The sequence below is a fragment of the Ochotona curzoniae genome, unplaced genomic scaffold (genome assembly GCF_017591425.1).
Source record: "Ochotona curzoniae isolate NIBS_2020 unplaced genomic scaffold, NIBS_Ocur_1.0 scaffold_2453, whole genome shotgun sequence".
NCBI classification, from domain to species: domain Eukaryota; kingdom Metazoa; phylum Chordata; class Mammalia; order Lagomorpha; family Ochotonidae; genus Ochotona; species Ochotona curzoniae.
This window is the reverse complement of record NW_024467094.1, coordinates 805,220-822,489: the sequence shown is the minus strand read 5'-3', so window position 1 is coordinate 822,489 and position 17,270 is coordinate 805,220. Positions and strand designations below refer to the sequence as shown.

Here is a 17,270-nt window from a genome sequence, read left to right as displayed (position 1 = left end):
TCTTTGCCTCCTGTGGTCCCCGCGGCCCCAGCCGTCTGTGGGATCATGGGCAAACACCCGGAGCACAGGTTACCCAGAGGGAGAGGAGCCTGAGGGGTCGCCCTGACGCAGTCTCCCAGGGCACAATGGGCCCTGGACCTCCCACAAGCTGCCCGCGGCTCTGAGAAATGGGAGTCGTGATGAGCAGGACACACAGGCCATCTGCCCGCTACCCTGCCACGCCAGGAGACAGTCGGGCACCAAGCATCCCCAGGCAGGTGGGGGCTGTCCAGCTGGCCTGGGAAGAAGGGACCTCCTGCAGGTTGCACAGCCGCCCTCCTCTGGCCCTTACTCATTAACCAGCTGCAGGGCACACAGGTTCACCAAACAGCAGGCAGCTGGCCTCACAGAGCCAGCGGGAGAGCACCGGGGTGGGCAAGGCGGCAGGGGCTCGGCTGGGAATGGACAGCCGGCAGGATGTGCTCTGCCCAGACCAAGGGCAACGCTGGCATGGCCTACGCAGGCTGCTCCCCAGGGGCTTTTGGGACGAGGCGCGGACACTCTTTGTTCTTTCCGGACCCCTGGTAGGAGGAGTGAGGTGGGGCCCGGGCAGCATGGGGTGGGGAGAGGCTGGGGCTGCACGCAACAGCCTCCCCCAAAAATGCTACTTCTCTGGGGGGTTGTGGGGCCTGACCACGCATCGCCATGGGCAGCCTCAGACCCAAAGGGGACAGCTGTGTGTCCCCTTTGGAAGCCTTAGGCTGGACTGAGGCGGCAGGGGAGCGGGGCCCGCTGATGCCCAAGTCAGGCTCCCAGGCCTGGGCAGGGGGTGTCTGCCCAGTGGCTTGGGTGAGCCTGTGGGACGAAGGCCCATGGGGGCTGGGCTCAGAGTCCAGCAAGGCTGGGAAGCTAGAGTGACCAGGCCTGCACGCTGCGGTGCAGCAGGCAGCGGCAGGGGACCTTGGCCCTGGCCTGACCTTGGCCGCCATCTTCCAGTTCTTGTTCCAGGTGCTTAACTTCATGACCTACATCGTGGGCACCGTGTTCTGCGGGCACCTGGGCAAAGTGGAGCTGGCATCTGTGACCCTGGGTGTGGCAGTGAGTACCGTGCTGGCGCCATTCCTGGGGACTCCCTGCCAGGTTCCCAGGCTGCTGGCTGGCCAGTGAGGGGCCAGGATGACACAGATGTGGGGTCAGATGCCTGGAACCTAACGCTGCAGACGGGTGGGGGTGGGGGCGGCCAGGCACAGCGCTCACGGCCATGGGGACAGAGCCAGGCCGAGGGACAGGGTCTCAGGCCACCATCTCCCTGCTAGGCAGCCTCCCCAGAGCCCCAGCCCTCCTCAGGGTCCCCACTCAGGGTCCCCCTCACAACACAAGCCCTGGTACTTTCCCATCCCATGTGTGTGGCTCCAGTTTGTCAACGTCTGTGGAGTCTCCGTAGGATTCGGCTTGTCCTCGGCCTGTGACACCTTGATGTCCCAGGTAGGTGGCTGGGTGCCAGCAGGGAAGTGGCCTTTGGCAGGGTCTGGGTCCTGAACTCTCCCTGCCCGGATGAGGGGAAAGGGGGCTGCCTGGAGGCGGTGCCGTGTCACCCAGCGTGGGGACGGCAGGAGGCTGCGTTTTGCAGAGCTTCGGCAGCCCCAACAAGAAGCACGTGGGCGTCGTCCTGCAGCGGGCCACCCTCATCCTGCTGCTCTGCTGCCTGCCCTGCTGGGCCCTCTTCCTCAACACGCAGCCCCTCCTGCTGCTCTTCAGGCAGGACCCGGCTGTGTCCAGGTACCTGCCGCGTGGCTCCCGCCGGCCGGCCAGCCGAGGACTCGGGGAGGTTCTGGGAAACTGTCCCCCGTCCCCGGGCTCTGGGTCTCTCTGCACCACTAGTGGTCCCCAGCCCCCAACACCTCTTCATGGTTCTTAGAGTTTCCTCGGGAGGTTCACTCTCAGAGCCCGCTACTCCGCATGTGACCAGCAGGGGGCAGACACGCCTCACAGGTGCTTCAGTTTGCAAGGCCTAAAAATGTGTTCCTTGAGAGGACAGACAGACAGCGTCGAGTTCTCATCACCTCCTTCACTTCCCCAAATGTCTGCAATGGCCAGGACGGAAGCCAGGAGCCCGGGACTCAGTCCAGGTCTCGCGTGGTGCAGGAGCCCAATGATCCGAGCCAGGGCCTGCATGGCTCCACACAGAAGCAAAGGAGAAAGAAGACTGCCCCAGTTTCCGCGGCGGGACGCGAAGTCCTTGGGCTGAGCTGGCCTCTCACGGCGCCGCCTTGTTCGCTTGACGTGGCGTGCGCTTGCTGTGGCCGTTCCTTAGTGATCTATAACGTTTGGGGTTTTTCTTTTGCAAGCCACGTGGGGCTCGGGATTCAAGGGAAGGTGGTCCCCGGGCGCCGCCTTCCCGGCTCAGCCCCGTCCTCTCCTCCTGCAGGTTAACCCAGGAGTACGTGCTGATCTTCATCCCGGGACTCCCGGTAGGTGCTGCGCCCGCGGCCCCACCCCGCCCCGCCGCACCCCAAGTCCGACTTTTTGCGGTGCGCCCTCCCAGCCACCCCCATCTGCTGAGGCGGGCACGCGAGAGGGCGTGAGGGAGCGAAGGGGAGACGTGCATCCAGTCGCTGTGCAAACTGTGACTGTGGAAGATGGATATTACTGAATATTCGGAAAGCGCAGGACAGAAAGTTTCAGCATCGCTTAGCCGCTCCCCACGTGGGGAGAGCGTGGGATGCGACTGCTTCCCAGGAGTGTGTCCGCTCGTGGGCGCGTGTGTCCGTGCGTGGGAGGGCTCTGCAAGGTGTGAGGGGGGAAGGAGGCGCCAGCAAAATGTGGGGACAAAAAAACCCTTGAGTTATGTGCATAATTTTTCATCATATACATTTTCATTGAACTTTTCATGACGTAGGCTTGTGTTTATAAACGTGTGCACCTGCTTTATCACCTGCTTCTCCCCTTTAATGTTATGCGTGTGGGGGTGCGAGCAGGCTCCAGGTAAACACTGCACCGTTTTGGTTAGGGGCCCAAGCAGTGACAGATTTGGGTGTCAAGGAGGGTCCTGGAACCAATCCTCGGGCGAGTCGCAGGGACAGCTGTGTTTGGTAGTGAGTAAACACACACACACACACACACACACACACACACGGTCCCAGCTCAGTGAGGACAGCTCCCAAGAGGCAGAGGCAGGGTCACGCACAGTCCTGCTCTGGCTCCATTCATTCTCTCCCTCCCCTCTCCCAGCCCCCGGTCCTGTACTGCAAAGAAGAGGAAGGGCAGGGTGGGCAGGCTGTGGGAACAGGCCTGGGTCCAGCTCCTGTGCTGACCGAGGGCCCCTGGGATGGTGGCCAGAGGGGCCTGTGAGCGCCCTGCCCCCTTGCACCCACACACCGGCAGGTGAGAGCCTCTCCCAGGGCCTTTGCACCTGCTCAAGCGCCCCTGTGACTGAGCAGGGGCCCACCCGGGCAGAGCCAGCACACACTCAGGTGGCCTCAGGGCCCCCTTGCCGGGCTCCTGGGCCTGCAGGAACTCGGGGGCTCTACCTCCTGGGAAGGAATCCGTGGTAGGGGGAGGGGGTAGAGGTGGGGGAGGGCTCTACCTCCTGGGAAGGAATCCGTGGTAGGGGATGGGGGTAGGGGTGGGGGAGGGCTCTACCTCCTGGGAAGGAATCCGTGGAAGGGGGAGGGGGTAGGGGTGGGGGAGGGCTCTACCTCCTGGGAAGGAATCCGTGGTAGGGGGAGGGGGTAGAGGTGGGGGAGGGCTCTACCTCCTGGGAAGGAATCCGTGGTAGGGGGAGGGGGTAGGGGTGGGGGAGGGCTCTACCTCCTGGGAAGGAATCCGTGGAAGGGGGAGGGGGTAGAGGTGGGGGAGGTCATTGACTCCGTTTCATTTTGCTTGCTTACAGGTGATTTTTCTTTACAATCTGCTGGCGAAGTATTTGCAAAACCAGGTACAGAACCCCCGCTGTAGGGGGGCAGCCCCTGTCCTATCCTCCCCAGGGTGTCGGGAAGGGTTGAAGTGCCAGGGGCTTTACCCCTTTCCCCACCCCGCTGTCTGTGACCCAGCTCTGTAAAGGGTCACTTCCAACCTGCCCCTACAACCCTGGGCTTGTGGTTGGTCAAGCTGCCCCTCGCAGCCTCCTCCTCCAACCGCCAGGGAGAGGCCTGGGAGAGTCGCAGCCCTTGGGCCAGTCCCACTCACGCCCCCAGGGGACCAAGCATGGCCTGTTTCAGGGAATCGTGTGGCCCCAAGTCCTCAGCGGTGTGGTGGGCAACTGCGTCAATGGCGTCACCAACTATGTGCTGGTTTCCGTGCTGGGTCTGGGGGTCAGGTGAGCGGGGGCAGGGGGCCAGGGGCAGGCACAGGGTGTGGGGGCAGGATGGAGTCCCAGCCCTGCCCGCCCTGAGAGGGTGAGATGCAGGAGTGGAGGGAGGGGTGGAGAGAGGGAGGGAGGGCCTGGGCAGAGGCTCCCAGGACACCTGCCCAGGTGCAGCTGCAGGGGTGGGGCTGCGGATTCCGGGATGCAGGATGCGGGAGCCCAGCCCCGCCTGCCTCCTCTGCCAGGGGCGCCGCCTATGCCAACACCGTGTCGCAGTTCGTGCAGGCCACCTTCCTCCTCTTCCACATCCTGTTGAAGAAGCTGCACCTGGAGACATGGGGAGGTGCGGAGCGCAGCCCGACCTCGGGCCTCCTTGTCCCTGCTGGCTCCTCCAGCTGTGCTGTGTCCTGCCACGCTTCCTGCCAGGCGCCTCTGATGCCTCTTGGGGGTGGGGCAGTGCAGGCGGCCTGGGGCGGGAGGTGGCAGTTGTCCCGGGCGTCTAGGGGAGCAGGAGCTAGCAGGTGTGCCCTGGCGATCCTTTGCTGCTTCTGCCTGGACCTGCCCCAGCACCTGCCAACACCCTGGGGGTGCGGTTGCTGTGTTCTAGGCTGGTCCAGTCAGTGCCTGCAGGACTGGGGCCCCTTCCTCTCGCTGGGGGTGCCCAGCTTGCTCATGATGTGCGTGGAATGGTGGGCCTATGAGATCGGCAGCTTCCTCATGGGTACGTGCGGAGGGCCACGCATGGCAGAGCAGCATGTGGGGCCTTGTGTCCTACTCAGAAAGCCACGCCCCAGGGGGAGGGGTTCACGTCCACTCCCCTGCGCACCTGCCAGGCTGCTGGACGTCCCCAGGCAGGGCCTTGCCCAGGGGTCTGGCCTCTGGGCCTTTGGTGCTGATCTCAGCCATGGCCAGCATGGAGTGGGCCCTGCTGGAGGGATGGGCCCAGCATGGAGCAATCCGTGGGTGGGGCAAGGTGGCACCCACCTATGGGCCCTGCCTCATGCTGGCCCTTCCCCACCCCCGCCCCAGGCCTACTCGGTGTAGTGGACCTCTCTGCCCAGGCTGTCATCTACGAGGTGGCCACGGTGACCTACATGGTGAGATTCCAGGGGGGGCAGTTTCCCACTCCACCTGGGGCCCACAGGCCCACGTCCCCTGAGGGTGACACTTTCGCTAGGGTTTTCTTTTTTTAACATTAATCTACATGCTCAAAAATACCACATTCCTCTCTTCAAAAGCCCTGTGCTGCCTCGGCTGATTCCACTGTGCGCCCGCCGGTCATGTTGCCACTGACGGGCACATGACGGGCATCAGTTGGCCCGTGGGACAGCCCCAGCCTGTGCCAGCCATCACAGCCACCAGGAGGCCCTCCACTGCCCCCGGGGACCACCCCGTCTTCCAGCTCTCCTCCTGCCTGGCCCAGGCTGGAGAGCTCCTGCCCTTCCAGCCTGGCCTCACCCTGGCTTAGGGTCCCAGCCCCTCCTCCAGCGCCCACTGGGACTAACAGCGCCTTCTCCCCCATCCCCATCCCAGATCCCCATGGGGCTGAGCATGGCCGTCTGTGTCCGCGTGGGGACGGCACTGGGAGCCGCGGACACCATGCAGGCCCGGCGCTCCGCCCTCTGCGGCGTGCTCTGCACAGGTGCGTGGGTGCTCTTCTGGCCATGCACGCTGGAGCTGCGGGCCTGGGAGGTGCACTCCTAGGGAGGGCCCTGGGCCTGATGAGGGAGGCAGGCTGGCCCCTGGGCAGGCTGGGCTGCTTCTCTTTGTGAACAGCAGCCTCTCCCCGAGTTAGAACATCTCAGCTGTACACCTCTCCCAGCTCACCCCTCCCTCCCCTGATGCCGGACTCAGCCTAACACAGCTAAAAGTGTGACTCCTCCAGGGCCTTTCCCAGCGTGGGGCTGGGCATCCTCTCTCCACACCTCTGCTGCATCCCCCCAGTCGCGGCCTGGCTCCCTGAGGCCAGCAGGTGCAGGAGGGCCCTGCTGTGGAGAGCAGCAGCGGTCCTGGGGCAGGCTAAGACCCCACCCCACACACATAGGAGGGAGGGCTGGGGAGGATCCCCACACCCACAGGCTGCTGGTGAACCGCGGCAGCAGGCAGGAGATGGGGTGGAGGGGGGCCTGGGAGTGTGCATTCCTAAGCAGTTTCAGGTGCTGGCCCAGGACACCCACTTGGAGAACTGAGGTGGCCCCTCTGGGCTGGCACAGGGGCATCGCTCCAGGTGAAGGACTGCAAGGCAGGAGCTCTGGGCTCCTCGGCACAGCAGGCTGGGGTGTCAGGCAGCGGCCGGATGGTGCAGGAATAGCACTGTACTGACCCAAGCTGGGTCATGGCTTCGGGCTGGCCCGTCCATGCTGTTCCCTTTGTCTTTTCCAGTTGGCATAGCCCTGGTGGTGGGCACCCTGTTGGGCATCCTGAAAGATGAGCTGGGGTACATTTTTACCAATGATGAGTAGGTAATCAGTTTCCTTTCTTGACTTCCGGGAAATGTCAGAGTGGTTCTGGGTGTTGGAGGAGGGGAAGTTTCAGGGTGCAGGCACTTAGCACACACCTGGCTCCGGGGAACTGCCCCAACTTTGGCCTCTCCGGGAGGAAGCCAAACTTCGGCTTGTCCGCTCAGCACTCGGGCTGTGGCCTTCGCCCGGCTTGCCCGTGACAAGATGCCAACTGAAGCCCAGGGCACACAAACCGTCGGGGACTCACAGGTGCAGGTGGCTCAGAGTGCCGGTTGCACCCGTGTGGGGTGACTCCCCCTCGTCCAAGGACGGTGGGTGGGAGTGTGGGAAGGGGCCGGAGGAGGGTCTCCAAGGACACAGCTGTCTCCTGCGCAGCTGGCCGACCTGCCCGTCTCCCCTGCAGAGAGGTCATCGCCCTGGTGAACCAGGTCTTGCCGATCTACGTCATCTTCCACATCATTGAGGCCATCTGTGTGAGTGCCCCCCGATTGGAAGCCCGACCCTTCACCCCCTCTGCCCCCCAGGACATGATCCCTGCCGCAGCCTCCCTCAAGCGCCATGGGGCAACACGGGCTGACCACACAGGGAGCACTCGGGGTGCTGGCTGGGCGAGTTGTGCACTCCTCAAGGCGGTCAAGGCAGGTGAACAGACAATGGGAGGGCAGAAACGTGCAGCAAAATCTCCAGCATCACCCCGTTCCTCCAGCACAGGGACCCCCCTGCCGGCTCACACCCCCAAGCTAGAACAGCTGGGCCGTGGGTCCGTTGGAAGCCGGGGCCCGGACCCCGTCTGGCTCTCCCACGTGCGTGGCAGGGGCTCCGATGGGTGAGCCATCGCTGCTGCCTTCTACAAAGTGAGGGACAAAGTAGGAGCAGGGCCTGCCTCTCCTGGCCGGGGCTCTGCTGTGGGGCGGGGCCTGATGGCGTGCGTGGGCATCCCGCCCGCGGTCCTCAGCTCCTCTGCTTTAGGCTCAGCGTGTATTTTCTGTTGACTTTATCCTCACGTTGTCATGTTGCACCTTGATTTAGAATCCATGCTCCCTCACGTCCGTGTGTCTGTAAGGGCACGATGCAATTCCTTTAATCAGTTGATCACCGGCCAATCCAGGCTGCAGAGTCTGGGATTCTTCTGCGTGTTTCACGTCATCGTGATCCGACAAGCTGTAGGCTTCCACATCCAGGTTCTCTCACCTGTCACCGTGTTCCTGGGCCCTGGTGGCCGATGTCCCCAAGCCAACTTGCTGGGTCATCTCTCCTTGTCGTGGTGACCAGCATGGCTTCACTGTACACAGTGATACCAGCCACTTAGACCTCCTCCTCGGTGAAATGTCCCTTCAGGTCTTTGGCCCAGGAATGTCTTCTCAGACAGCTGGGGCTGCCATGGCGAAGGACCCAAACCTGGGTGGCATAAGTCAGGGTCACTGTCAGCCCCTGGAGCTCAGGCCTCGTGCCCTAGGCGTCATCAGGCCCCCAGTGACCCTGGCACACATCAGGGATGGCTGTGTCCTGGGCCCACTGCCCACCTTCTGGAAGCCACAGTGTCCACTGGCCTGGGCATGTCTATCCTGTCCCTGGCCTCCTCCGCCCCCGAGTGGTGTCTGCCTGTGTGTCCAGCTCCCCTCTGTAGCAGGACCCCAGCCAGGCCAGACCAGGGCCAACCCCCAGGCCTCTCGCCTGGTCCATCCCAAAAGGCCTGATTTCCAAACAAACGTAGACGACTGGCCGTCAGAACTCCAACTTTTGGAGACAGACTTGCCCAACCCCTTCGTATCACAGAGTTGTGAGGGCTCTGCGTGTGGGGCCAGTGCCGTGGTGTCGTGGGCTGAACCAGTCCTAGCTGCTGCAGACACTAGGGGAGTGAACCCATCAATGGAAGAGCTCTGTCATCTGTCCACCCCTTACGCTGTCAGGCTGCCTTTCAGATGAAATACAGACATCTTCTCCACGGACCACACGGTAGCTGGCCGCAGGTGGTCGGCAGGATAGTGGGCCCGAGATGTCCGCATCTCTGTCCTCGGAGCTGTGCACACGGGAGCCCGCAGAGGTGGCTGAACTGAGGACCCCAAGGTCGGGGAGGAGCATCCTTCCGACAGGGAGCCAGAGGGCCAGAGTCGGGGGCCTCAGGTTGGACCCGTGGCTGGAGAGATGCAGCTTCTAGGAGCCCCAAAAAGCAGAGACACACCCCCAGAGTGTCCAGAGGAGCCAGGCCTTGGTGTTGGGATGGCAGGACCCACTGCCAACTTCCAACCTCAAGAACAGGAAACTGGCACATCTGAGCTTGTTGGAGGGTGCTGAGTGTGTTCCAGCCGCCCGTCTCCAGCGCACAGTCAGCCTGGCTTCCCAGAGATCTCACCCTGGAGCCGGGCAGTGCTGGGAGCCGAGGGAGCCTCCAGGTGCAGGACTGGGCTCCAAGTACAGCCACGTGTGTGCAGGGGTCTCAGGGCAAGTGACTGAGACCCCAACCACCCCTGCAGCTTCTTCTGGGAAAGAAGGGGGGACTGGGAGGCGGGATGGCCCTGCTGGTCTGGCGGTGGGGTGAGGCAGGGCTGTGCACCACTCAGGGCCTCGTCCCCCTCCCTGCCCGCAGTGCGTGGCCGGCGGGATCCTGCGGGGCACGGGGAGGCAGGCCTTCGGGGCCATCGTGAACGCCGTCATGTACTACATCGTCGGCCTCCCCCTGGGCATCGTGCTGGCCTTCATCCAGGGCATGAGGATCATGGGTACGAGGCCTGGGGTGGGGGAGGAGGGAGGATCGGGCAGGCCCTGACCATCCCCCAACCATCCCCCGGCCCTTCCCATCGTCCCTTGCCTCCCGCAGGCCTCTGGCTGGGCATGCTGACCTGTGCCTGCCTGGCAGCCGCCGCCTTTGTTGTCTACACTGTCCGGCTGGACTGGAAGCTGGCGGCGGAGGAGGTGAGTGGATGGGCGGCCCCAGCCACATGGGCAGAAACACCCAGAGCAGGGTCAGGACTGGGGGATGTGTGGGAGGGGCCATGGAGGGAAACCCCCCCCCCCAGGCTCACTGGCCGCTCCTGTCTTGGTAGCTGCCCAGGCAAGCAGCACATCCAACAGCTACGAGCAGAAACCCTGAAACCAAACATGTTCCAGAGACAGCCCCCACCCCACACACGCCATGCCCCCACCCCACAATGCCATGCCGGGAGCCAAGCAAAGCGCTCAAGCTCAGCTGAGCGCACACGAGCCCCCAAGAGTGGGCCCCGGCCTGGGCAGGACTGTGGCCTCACCGTGCCCACAGGCCCGGGCAGCCTGGGCCGCTCCAGGCAGGACGCCCCTTGCTCCGTGATGACGTCATCTGGCCACTTGGCACACTGCTGTGTGACTACAAGCACGTGCAGCTGCTGCCTCAGGCCCCGCAGCTCCCAGGGAGGGCACCGGGAGCGGGGCAGAGCGGGAGGGTGCGGGCTGGCCCAGGCACGCCTCCTCTCTCTCCTCCAGGCGCAGAAGCACGCGGGGCTGCAGCAGCAGGGAGCGGAGGGCGCAGCCCCCGGCCCAGGGCCCGACAGGGCAGCTGTCTCTTCAGGTAATGGGGTCACGGCTGCTTCCACACTCACACATGCACACAGGGAGAGGTACAGACACACTCAGATGCACACACAAAAGTGCACACCCACACTCAGATACACACAACAGCGCCGCACACAGATATAAACATAATACACACACAGACACATATACACACACAGAGAAATACAGACATGCAGAAGTACAATACACACACACACACACACACCTGCTCCAGGCTGTCTGCCGGTACCCGTGAGTACAACAGCCAAGCACAGGGAGCCAGTCACATCCACCCTGCTTGGCAGGCATGCGAGGGTCGGCTGGCACCAAGAGCATGAGACGCAGCCAGCTGCGGCCACGTTCTCAGACCAGGGACTTTCCTGCCCCCTCCGCCCCACATCCCCTAAAGGAAGAGGGGGGGGGGCGTGAGCAGTGTTCCCTTTGACTCCAGCTTGGCCTCCCAAACGCCACCCCAGGTCCAGGGGCCATCCTGGCCTCCAGCTGCGGGCCCAGGGAGGTTGGACTGCCCGACTCACCAACTGCAGTGGCACATGTTCTCTGGATCTCCATGTCTACAGGACAAAGTGGTGGTCCCGGGGGTTCCCTGCCAGCCTCCCAGGGCCGGTGTGAGTGCCAGGCGTGTGTGTAGCAGCCCACGGCCCATTAGGGAGCACTGTGCCCGTGGCCTCCCCTCCTTCTGGGGCTGTCCCTGACCAGCACAGTGAAGCCAGCTCTTGACACTCTGGGGGCTCTCCTGCCCCACGGGGTGGGACGGTAAGACGGGACCAAATAACTGTCCAACAGGTGCTTCTGAAGTCCCACATGGTGGGCACGCTGCAAGGCCACGCTCCAACGTGACCGCTCCTTGTGGCACCTTAGCAGGGAGCGCTGGCTGTACAGCCAACACCCAGTTGAAGCCACTTTCCCGTACATTCCCTCTGTGACTCGGAAGGTAAAGGAGGCAGGTGTTTCCTCCATCTGCTCTTCCAAGGCCTGAGTGCTAACAACCAGGCACGCAGTGAGACACCTGCAGCCAGACAGGTCGCCTGGGTTCCCAGGCGTCACCCCTGCCCTCCGTGCACACGGTGGGCTGAGCTTCATCCCGTTTGCTCCTGCAGTGGCCACGGGCAGCAACCCCGGCATCACCTTAACGAAGTACTCCCGGCCCGAGTGTCCCGCGTTCTCCCCGAACTCACAGGCAGCCCACACGGCAACTGCACCTGCTGGCTCCCTGTCCCTGAGACAAGTGGTCATCCGGCGTGGGGCCACCCTTGGGGCGGCATCAGCCCTGTTGGGGGTGGGGCTTCTGGTCAGGATGCTGACCACCCCCAGCTACTAACCGGCACACGAGGCTGCATCTTGCCCGCAGGAGTGGGCAGACAGGCACACAGCCTGGGGCAGGGGGACCCCGGCACCGCCTATGCCTCAAAACCAGGCATGTCCCTGGGCTTCCTGGTGACTTCCGGAGGGCTCTGAACCGGCAGACTGACCACCATGCTGTGCCAAGCGGGCCATTTCTTCTCTGATCTGGGGCGCTCCTCCAGTGCCAGCCAGAGGAATGAGACTCCTGGGACTGCCATGTCTATCCAGGACGTAAATGGATCCAGGGGGGAAATTACAAAATGAAAACCAGAGCCACCGTGACATTAAAAAGCACTGATTTCTCAGCCACGGCCTGTGGCCCACGTCTATTTGTGAACTTTCTGTGAGACTCCTGAGAAGGGGGCCCTGTCCAGGCAACCCCTGTGTGTGCAGGCGCAGCAAGAGCTGCCCAGGGCCGGTCTGACGACCCCTCCGTTCCTGGCCCCAAGTTCCTGCATTCCACCAGCGTTTTCCCTTGTCCTGGACTCTGACACACACTTGCTGCTTGCAGACTTCTTGCTTCAGGAGTGCGAGCATAGAAACCAGCAGAGCAAAGCCGCTGGTTACTGTCCCCAGCCTGGGGAGGAAGTCCACACTGGTTTAGATGCTCTGGAGGCCTGGGACTCGGAGATGTCCCCCGCACCGGGCTACCCAGCGTGGACAGTGGGACCGTCCAGCCGCCTCTGCCCCACGGCTCCAGCTCCCCTAGCCGGAAGCATGCCCGGCCGGAAGGGAAATGGATCATCAGTGAAGGTCACAAGGAAAACTCGACCCTCGACATGAATGTTCAGCTCCATGTCGCTCTCAGCGGCTTCCTCCCATGGAAGGGCAGGGGAGACCGTGTCGTGGTGACACCAACACCCTGGTGACCTTCCACCACGCAACCAGAACAGCTGGGTGCACCGCATGGCAAAGCGATGAGGAAAGGCTAGACCCCACGCCGGCCCTGCCCCCCAAGTGTGTTCCGAGGTCCTCCGGCGTTGAGGCAGAAGGGAGCACGGTCCAGGAGGGCTGGGAAACACACACCGGTGCCTCAAAGGGTCCATGAGCGTTGGTCCTTCCTGTGCAAGGTGCTCTGCAGAGGGTTGCCATGGGGACCACTCTCCATGTGAGAGCTTGGGCAATAAGGGCTCGTCCACCAGGCTTACAGAAGCACCTGCTTGAGGTGAGGAGGAAGAAGAGGAGGATGCCCTGGGGAAGGAAACCTACATGCTCCAGCTGGCGCCCACACACACACACACACACGCACACACATGCACACGCACGCACACACATACACACAGACACATACACACATGCACAGACACACACGCACACACACACACACACACACACACCCCAGGAGGGTGGAGATCTTCCAGGCCAAGACTTTGTAAATGAGAACAGGTTGACCAGGAAAGCTGACCCAGGCCACCTTTCATAGATAAAGGCAACAAAAGGAGATTTATATTTGGGAGGAAGTTCATGCTCCTGGGGGTATCTCCACACAGACGAGGGTCCACACGCAGGGTCAGCCTTCCCATCCATTTCATGGAATTGATTTATTTTGCAAAGTATATTATGAGGTAAGCCAATAATTTAGCTTAATTAAAACTGATATATTAGATGAGAATTCCACATTGATATTTTGTTACTGATTTTTTCAAACGGCTGATTATTCTGATAGTTTAGACAACGTTGAGCTAAGCCAGGGCAGCGGTTAGTTGCTGGCACCTCACACTGCGAAGGCGACGGGACGTGTTTCCGACAGCTTTAACGGGACCGAGGGTTCAACAGAGCCAGCCGTCCATTCGAGGCGCCGCAATCCCTCAGTCCCCGGGTTTCCCTGCTTGGCCCAGCGCAGCCTTCCGCCCGAGGTGCTGAGAGGGCCCCTGTTTCGCTCGCTCACCAGGTCCTTTGCCACCCTCCAGCCCCGTCAGGGTGGCCAGTCGGCTTACTCCCCAGTGCCCCCCTCTCTCCCCGGGACTGCATCTCCCTGCCAGGCTGACAGCCCTGTCCTCCCTGCCAAGGCCTCCTCTTCCGTCGGGAGAAATCCCTGCAGTGTGGCCAAAGGGAGCTCTCCGAGTGCTCATGAAGGCAGCTTCCGTGTGCTGCAGAAATCAGTCACTGTCCAGGGTGGGCCGGGGGCGGTCCTGGGAGAGCAGAGGTTTTGTATAATGACTTCTGGTACTGCAGCTTTCAAGGCCACTTCGGTTTTCTGCAGGGGGGAATCACTGTGAGGACGGTGACACCTGCGTGTGACCGTCAGGCCCGTCAGGAAGCAGAGGAGTTACAAGATGCCCTGAGTGGTACCAGTTGCAGGAGCAGCTGTGGACGGCCACGGTTGGCTGTCACGGAAGGTGTGCGAACACGAGAGGACGGGACAGCGGGTCAGAGGGCCTCAGGTCAGGCCTTCAGGTGTCCCCAGGTAAGAGGAGACCCACCCCCAACACATGCAGGGAAGACCCCAGCTCAGCTCTGAGTGTTGAGGACAGCTGGCCCTGCACGGGCAGTGCCGAGCGCCAGAAGTCTCCCCAGGTGGTGAGGGGGCAGATCCGGGGAAGGGGGGTTCTGGTGGCCTCGTCCATCCCCAAGGGCACAGATGCAGCCCAACAGCTGCTCCTCCCCAGCCCAGGCGCCAGGACCTGGTGAGCACAGTCCAGAACAGCTTCTCTGCATCTCTCGCTCGCGGGGAACGCTGAGGTCTGGCTGAAGGGTGAGCTTTATTCATGGAGAATGGCAATGACTTCCGGAATGATCATGGTACACTTAAGGATTTTCTGCTTTTGGGGGGGGGAGTGAGCAGGATTTACCAATCACAAGTTCATTAACCTCTTCGTAGAAGAATGATTCAGCGAGGCAGCCAGGAGCTGGACGAGGGCCGCTCTTCAGTAGTATCCAGTCTGCAGGGAGGGGAGGGCAGCCAGGTGACCCCACGGGGTTAGCAGCCTGCCCGCAGCCCGCCGTGCGTCATGCGCTCAGCAGGGGGACCTGCCCGCACCTCCCGCCAGGAGACTGTGTACGCTGAGGCAGACAGCCCGTGGGTCCCTAAGAAGTGCGGTGCGATAGAGGGGACGCCTTTCATCAACACACACACTAACAAGACACAACATACACACTCCCACATGTGCAACAAGACAGGCAGTGATGTCCGACAGCGGTGAGATGGCACCGCTGTAGACAGGAGTTAAAAACAGCCAGTTATTATCCTAGCCTTTTATAAGGAAGCCGAAGGCCCTGCGGTTTTGTTCCTGAGAGTCAGAAGTGGGCATGGACTTGATCCATCCCGCCGAGGCCAAAGAAGTACAGCTGTGCTCCCCATCACAGCTTCAGTGGGGTGACAGCCCTGTGATGGCTCTGCCTTTCAGACCCGCCCCACCGCAGCATGTTCTGCAGAGTGGAACCGCCACGGGACGGTGCTCTGGTGAACTTGGCTCTGCATCCTTTCTAACTGGGTGGTGTGGAACCGCCACGGGACGGTGCTCTGGTGAACTTGGCTCTGCATCCTTTCTAACTGGGTGGTGCACAGGTCAAATGAAGCCCAGACACACAACCAAATGGGTAAGCTGGCAAGTGCGGAAACGCCGTTTCAGAAAGCTGGCTACGCCTGCAGTACTCCTCAGAATTGTCTAAAACAAAAGGCAAGAAGAAACAGGATTGAAACGCTCAAAGGAGAGTGCCCAGAACCAGCAGAGAGGAAAATAAAACTTTCCCGAGCCCCAGAATAAGCAAAAAAAAATAAGGACAGTAAGAGGTTGCATCATACTGGAGGCATCAGCCAGCGGGGATGAGGCCGAGGAGGAGCGGAAGGCGGCCTGGGCAGTCGCTGATGCCAACTCCCTCGCTCTGTGGCCGGGAACAGCTGGGACAAGCGAGGGCGTGTGGCAAGGTCAGTATCACGGCCAGGACCAAAGCCAAGCACTCCTGATCCCAGCTAAGGGTTTGTCTGTGTTGTTTCGCTAGCCCTGATGGAAGGCCCCTTTAGGGATCTCAGCAGGGCTACCAAGGGGCCTGGCACCTGAGGGAGTGCCCCAGGCACACAGTAAGCCTGGGGGGCTCAGCCCAGCTCAGCCCAGCTCAGCCCCTCTGCACGAGGCTGAGGAATTCTAAGCAAGAAGAGGCAGATCGCGCTTGGAGGATAATGTTAACGGGACAGAGACCCAAGCCTGCCTCCAGCTGTTCTCCAGCCTCGCTCATTTGGGGGAAAAAATAAGTGTGTATTGGGGAAGGAGGGAGGGACACAGGAGAGTGGAACCCCCATGCTTCTTAATCTATATCATGAAAACTGTGAGATCCATTCATACAGATTTTTCAAATAATAATAATATAATGTAAAAGACGTGAGCGCAGTAAGGCCTGAAGGCAGGCCGGGGCTTGATTCACTGCACCACCTGCTATGAATTCCACAATCTAACTTTTTTTCAAAACCAAGCACCTCAGATCGACTCAGAGATTTTCAGATTATTCCAGGTTCCAAACCCTGCGTTCAGTGCCTAGCTGGCGGCCTGGAGCCGAGGGGCCACACATCCCCGGGGAGCCGGGTGCACAGGTTCAGCACTGAGGCTCCCGCCGGGCTGTCCTCTCGGGAAATGGCGGCCGCTGCCCCGCTGCCCCGCTGCCCCTACATGTGTCTCTCCGGCCCCGAGCGACACCCCAACCCTGAGTCGTGTCCTTCTAGAATTGTGGGCAGGTGGAGTTGTAGCAGCTCGACTCTCTGGGCCAAGAAGCATGCCCCTCCAGCAGCCCCTGGCCCTCCTCCTGCGGCCAAGCAGGTGCCTGGAAGAGAAGCGTGGCCTGACTCGGCCCGTCTCACACAGAGAAAGCAAGCAAGGGGTTCCTACCTCACTTCGCACAGCCAGAGCTGGCCTTTGAAATCTGTCCATCACTGCTTGCCGGACCCACACAGGCTGTGAACTACCAGAAAAACCAACAGGGCCTTTCTCCTCAGCACAGCTTGGTGTTTCTGAGAAAACCCAAATGATTTCACATGCAACTGCCGGCTCCCGTCCCAGCACACGTGAGATGAGCCCTGATGTGTCACCGAGCTGTGTCTAATCAGTGCTTCCTTCTCGCGTCTCTCATTCCCCACCGACGCTGTCAGCATCTGCCACGTGTGTCCCCGGCTGGCTGGCTGAGCACTCCCAGAACACAACCATCAGAGGATGGCCCAAGCACCTGAACCCCTGCTACCCATGTGGGAGACCTGGAGGAAGTTTTTGGCTTCAACCAGGCTGTCATGGCCATTGCACCCATCTGGGAAATTAACCAGCAGATAGAAGGTTTCTTTCTTTCTCTCTGTCTCTCCCTCTTGTTGTAACTCTGACTTTCAAATAAATAAATCTTCAAGAAAAAAAAAAGTGGGGGGAGGAAGGATGCACCGTGGCATAGTGTGTTAAGCTATGGTCTACAATGCCGGTGCCCTATATATTTGTCATATCTGCTCTAGTTCTAACCCAACTTCATGTTTATGCATCAGAGGATGACCCAAGTCCTTGGGCCCTGAACCCACGTGGGCAACCCAGAAGAAGCTCCTGGCTTCAGCCTGATCCAGATACACCATGTGTAGCCAACTGGGGAGTAAACCTGTGGATGGAAGATCTTTTCCTTTGTCTCTGCTTCTCTGCATAAATCTGCCTTTCCAATAAGATCCTGGAATT

The 17,270-nt window shown here is 61.2% G+C and overlaps 1 protein-coding gene and 1 long non-coding RNA gene across 2 annotated transcripts; one reads left to right on the top strand and one right to left on the bottom strand.

The window, feature by feature from the left end:
• Nucleotides 1-440: 440 nt before the first annotated feature.
• LOC121169941 (multidrug and toxin extrusion protein 2-like) lies at nt 441-11,611 on the top strand. Its single transcript, XM_041000780.1, has 17 exons — nt 441-563; nt 976-1,077; nt 1,396-1,464; nt 1,610-1,758; nt 2,408-2,450; nt 3,872-3,916; nt 4,200-4,297; nt 4,531-4,628; nt 4,893-5,006; nt 5,315-5,382; nt 5,819-5,927; nt 6,668-6,743; nt 7,151-7,220; nt 9,335-9,467; nt 9,566-9,660; nt 10,204-10,288; nt 11,391-11,611. The coding sequence occupies exons 1-17, from the start codon at nt 441-443 to the stop codon at nt 11,609-11,611; spliced, it is 1,698 nt and encodes a 565-aa protein (XP_040856714.1).
• A 2,655-nt stretch (nt 11,612-14,266) lies between these two features.
• LOC121169758 lies at nt 14,267-16,759 on the bottom strand. Its single transcript, XR_005885913.1, has 2 exons — nt 16,455-16,759; nt 14,267-14,516 (listed from the first exon to the last, which is right to left on the bottom strand). It is a non-coding gene; the product is annotated as an uncharacterized LOC121169758 (long non-coding RNA).
• Nucleotides 16,760-17,270: the final 511 nt, after the last annotated feature.

What these genes read in the sequence shown, in the direction of transcription:
- LOC121169941 (XM_041000780.1), top strand. Translation starts at nt 441, where the DNA reads ATGGACAGCCGGCAGGATGTGCTCTGCCCAGACCAAGGGCAACGCTGG. An exon ending in GTGCTGGGTCTGGGGGTCAG is followed by an intron (nt 4,298 to 4,530) that starts GTGAGCGGGGGC and finishes CTCCTCTGCCAG; the next exon opens with GGGCGCCGCCTATGCCAACA. An exon ending in GCACCTGGAGACATGGGGAG is followed by an intron (nt 4,629 to 4,892) that starts GTGCGGAGCGCA and finishes GCTGTGTTCTAG; the next exon opens with GCTGGTCCAGTCAGTGCCTG.